Source organism: Pollachius pollachius (genome assembly GCF_949987615.1).
Source record: "Pollachius pollachius genome assembly, chromosome: 7".
NCBI classification, from domain to species: Eukaryota; Metazoa; Chordata; class Actinopteri; order Gadiformes; family Gadidae; genus Pollachius; species Pollachius pollachius.
In genome coordinates, this window is record NC_136940.1 from 6,046,259 (window position 1) to 6,050,565 (window position 4,307).

At 47.7% G+C, this 4,307-nt stretch overlaps 1 protein-coding gene across 1 annotated transcript; it reads left to right on the forward strand.

Annotated features, from left to right (window-relative positions):
• Positions 1-226: 226 nt before the first annotated feature.
• On the forward strand, positions 227-2,101 carry fam43a (family with sequence similarity 43 member A). Its single transcript, XM_079739195.1, has one exon. The coding sequence runs from the start codon at positions 387-389 to the stop codon at positions 1,452-1,454; it is 1,068 nt and encodes a 355-aa protein (XP_079595321.1). The 5' UTR covers positions 227-386; the 3' UTR covers positions 1,455-2,101.
• The last annotated feature ends 2,206 nt before the right edge of the window (positions 2,102-4,307 follow it).

Here is a 4,307-nt window from a genome sequence, read left to right on the forward strand (position 1 = left end):
AAAGTAAGCCAGTTGTTCAGCATGGTCCGGTTAGTAAAGAAGTATCGGCGTCGACCGCTCCTCCGCGCATGCAACACAGTGAGAACGACTGCGTATCAAGCATCAGCTCCACTTTTGGTTTCGCCCGCCTCTCTCCCTCATCTCCCCCCGCAGATACCGGAGTGGTGCGTCCCTCGTATATAAACGTCGAGGACAGTCTGCAGGACATCAGAAGACAGAAGCTGTCTGTCGAACATGTTCACTCCGGAAAACACTACCATGGAAAGAAACAACACGGAGGATGGATAAATAAAGTGTTGTTACCCCGCCAACTTCGTTCAGGTGGATTGGCTGATATTTAACAAGGATAATTACGCACTGAGCAGCAAGTTAACTAGGCTTTATTGATGTTGACTGGAAGCAAGCATATGATGCTGCCCTGGAAGAAAAATAAGTTCGACCTGATCGAGGAAGACAAGCAGTCCAAGCAGCAGAAGGGCTATGCCGTGAGCCTCAACTACTCGGCGCTCACCTCCTTCGCTAAGTCGTGCCCGGAGAGCGCTCTCAACCGGGTGGGCAGCATGTTCAAGTCCAAGAGGAAAAAGGTGAAGATCACCAGCGAGGACCCCACTTACACGGTGCTGTACCTGGGCAACGCGACCACCATCCAGTCCAAGGGAGAGGGCTGCACGGACGTGGCTGTGAGCAAGATCTGGGGCAAGAGCGAGATGGGCAAGAACGGCACCAAGATGAAGCTGACGGTGAGCTCGCAGGGCATCCGTATGGTGCACGTGGACGACAAGGCACGGAGACCTGGACATTTGTATCTGCTTCACCGGATAACGTATTGCGTGGCCGACCCGAGACTACCCAGGATCTTCGCGTGGGTGTACAGGCACGAGATGAAGCACAAGGCGGTGATGCTGAGGTGCCACGCGGTGCTGGTGTCCAAGCCGGAGAAGGCGAAGGCAATGGCGCTGCTCCTGTACCAGACCTCGGCCACGGCCCTGGCCGAGTTCAAGAGACTGAAGCGCCGGGACGACGCCAGGCACCAGCAGCAGCAGCTGATCGGGGAGCAGACCATCCCACTGGTGCCCCTGCGGAAGCTTCTGAACGGACAGTGTTATTACAAACCCCCGGTGGAGCGCAGTCGGAGCGCGCCAAAGCTGGGCTCCATCACGGAGGACTTGGTGGGCGAAGAGGAGGAGGAGAAGGCGATGCATTTTGAGTGCGAGGACATTCTGGACACGGACGATGATTGCGTGGACAATGGCAAACAGGAGTTGTCGCAGATAATCAACGACCTGGGGGAGATGTGCATAGGGAACGACGTGCAAACACTGAAGGCTGACCTGCGGGTCACCAGGCTGCTGTCCGGGGAGAGCACGGGCAGCGAGTCGTCGATAGAGAGCAACCAGGAGACGAACCATTTCACGCATGGATTCGAGGAGTCAAAGGTCCACGAAATTGCGTGAAAAGAGACTTGGGCCACACGTTTATGGAGACATTTGAGCCCGTGATGACATTTTCGTTTGTTACTTTCCCACTATGTTCTGTGCCTCGACAACTTGAAGAAAAGGATCAAAAACCTGAATGGTCCGAGACAATAACCAGCAGTTAAACACAGTGCATGTCTGTTCGCGAGATTATGGATGAAACCCATATATGGGCGCGTCCGTTGCGTGCGTCTGCTCTACACTAATTCCACCTCTTTTAATTAAGAGGATTTGTATTAGGTTAAAACTTGTTTACCCAACCTGGCTCTCTGGTAGCAACGTTGATATTGTGTTCAAAGACTCAAACCCTCAACTTTAATCAAGACACTCGATTGTTAAAGAACGGTCTCCAACGGATTCAGTTCTTCCTATAAGACATTGTTAATTGACATGCCGAGGGGCTTTTACGTTAACTTTTCTTTTTTGCACTGTTGTGGAATTAAGTCGAGTACTAGGCTCTGTGTTTGCCCTGTAATAACTCCTCGCGGAATGTTGTCATAAACATGAACGTCATATCTTTGCTGTGCAAAAGAAAAACAACCTAATGTATTTAGATGTACAAAGTCAGATTCATGAGTATATACATATTTGTTATTTTTTTGAAGAAGAGAAACGGTTTGTGTCAACCTCACAAAATGACAAATAAAAAACGAAATGAGAAATATAACGATGTGTTTTGTTGTGTTTTTATGTGCGTGCCTAGAGTTGCGTGGGAACACAAGCAGGCCCATTTACCACCTAGGCATGCTAACGAGGTTCCTATCGGCAATCTCAGAAATGAGGTCAGATGCATGATGGATAGCATAAATGTCACATGGTCGCACAAGCAAACAAAAAGCACACTCACAACATCTCAATGCAATAACGTCCATGTACCATGACACTGATTGGATACCATGTGCAGGTGGACAACACAAGCCCCAAAGTGTTCTCGAAATGTGCACAATAATCCATGAAAGGCCCATTGAACTCCAATAGGCCATGGGGGTAAGACACACCACTTTTTTGCAGGGAATCCCCCCCCTGTCTGTCATTATCCAAAGATAAGAATACTCTAATGATGTAGAGCATGTCAGAGCATCAAAGCAGGGGACCGCGTCATAGCTCCTCTCACAGACAAACTTGCTGACTGTTGCTCTATCTGCCCTCATGACCTCCTTCCATCCAGCTGTACACGATGTTCTCTGTACCACTTGTGAATTCCCCCAAGACCCCCGAAGCTGCTTCATAATCCTACAGGCAATACGACAAAACACAAGGGACTGCACGTCTAGTTTGATTTGTGTCTATAGGTAGTTCGATTCCCAGCAGAACAGTCCCAGCTCCCATTTCTATTTCACGCAGCCCATCCTATACTTTTACCCTGGAGTACCTTCCTTTGGATAAAGTGTGACTCAAATAACGTTAAGTAATAGCAATGAGCAGTAAAAAATAACTAAAGGAGAAAATACAACTGTTCTCTGCCAACGATTTCTGCATCTCTCTCAGGGATCCAAACATTTGTTTGTCCTCTCTAAGAACAGAACCAAGCTATTCCCTGCTGCGGTCACTGTGACTGAAGCCCCGGACACAATCACACTTGAAGCGTCATTTCCTTCTCAAACTCCACTAAAAAGCCACATACAGTCCGGCCTGCCGGCTGTGTGCATATAGCTCCCGCCTCGCCAAATGACCCGCAATATAAACATCACAAAGTTGCATTTCTTCCTTATCTGTGTCCCGTTACAGTGTGCTTATAAACTAGTATTAATGAGAAGCCTATCGTGCCAGAGGCCTCCGCGTTCACCTCTGATGGAAGTTGGGTGTATTGATGACATTGATATTCTTATGTGATAATATATTTATTGTACTTGATGGAGTTTTTTTCTTACAATCCTGTGAGTATATGCATGTTTCAGCATGGGGGGTCCGGTTGTAGGTCTTCATCAAACCCTTTATAACCCTATAGTGGTGATGTCACGCTTAATCAATTGAGTTAGACTGGACCACTTTCGAGAAGTGGTGAAACGGATTCTTCCATCTCTCTGTCACCAATCTCTCCCTCACTTTCTTTCTCTCTCTCACTTTCTCTCTCTTCTCACTTTCTTTCTCTCTCTCTCCCTCCCCCTCTCCCTCCCCTCTCTCCCGCTGAACAGAGTGTCAGAGGGCCGAACGTTAACACACTAGCTGAGTATTAGCGCCTCGGTGGTGAAGTCTAAGAATAGTGCGTGAATAGGACGCGGCCGGAAGAGTGCGTGAAGGTGAAATCCAGGCGGTTTCATTTTTTTTTCCTCGGACCGTGTCACTTTTAATAATGCAGTGTCACTTCATCTATAAGGTCTTCATGAATCATATCGCAGATTTAGAAGGAAAATCACCAAATTGTGAATATAAACATAAGCCTGGTAATAGTTTATAAAGTTATACTTATTGTTAAATGTCAAAACCTTCACAGCAGGGTTATTATTTTTTTTAATGACATTTCAGAATGAACCATCATTTTGGTCCCTGAAAGGAATCAATCCAATTAGCTGAAACAAGTGAACCGATTTTGCAGATGGGAGATTTATAAACCAACACGGACCAATCACAATTCTATCCTGTATTCACCCCCCCTGCTTTACTGTTATATCCGTTTCAGTAAGTTGCAATAAAACAACTCCACCGAAGCTCATTACGACGCCCGTGGGACGCGCACACGGAAATAGCAACAGCGTAACTGTGGAAATACACAGTGTTCACTTCCCTGCCAGTGGGGCGGCGGTGGGAGGCAGGAGCAGGCTCCACCTCGACCCCATGGGTGAAGTCACCCTCTCCTAAACTGTACCGCAGAAGTGGACACGATGACATCAC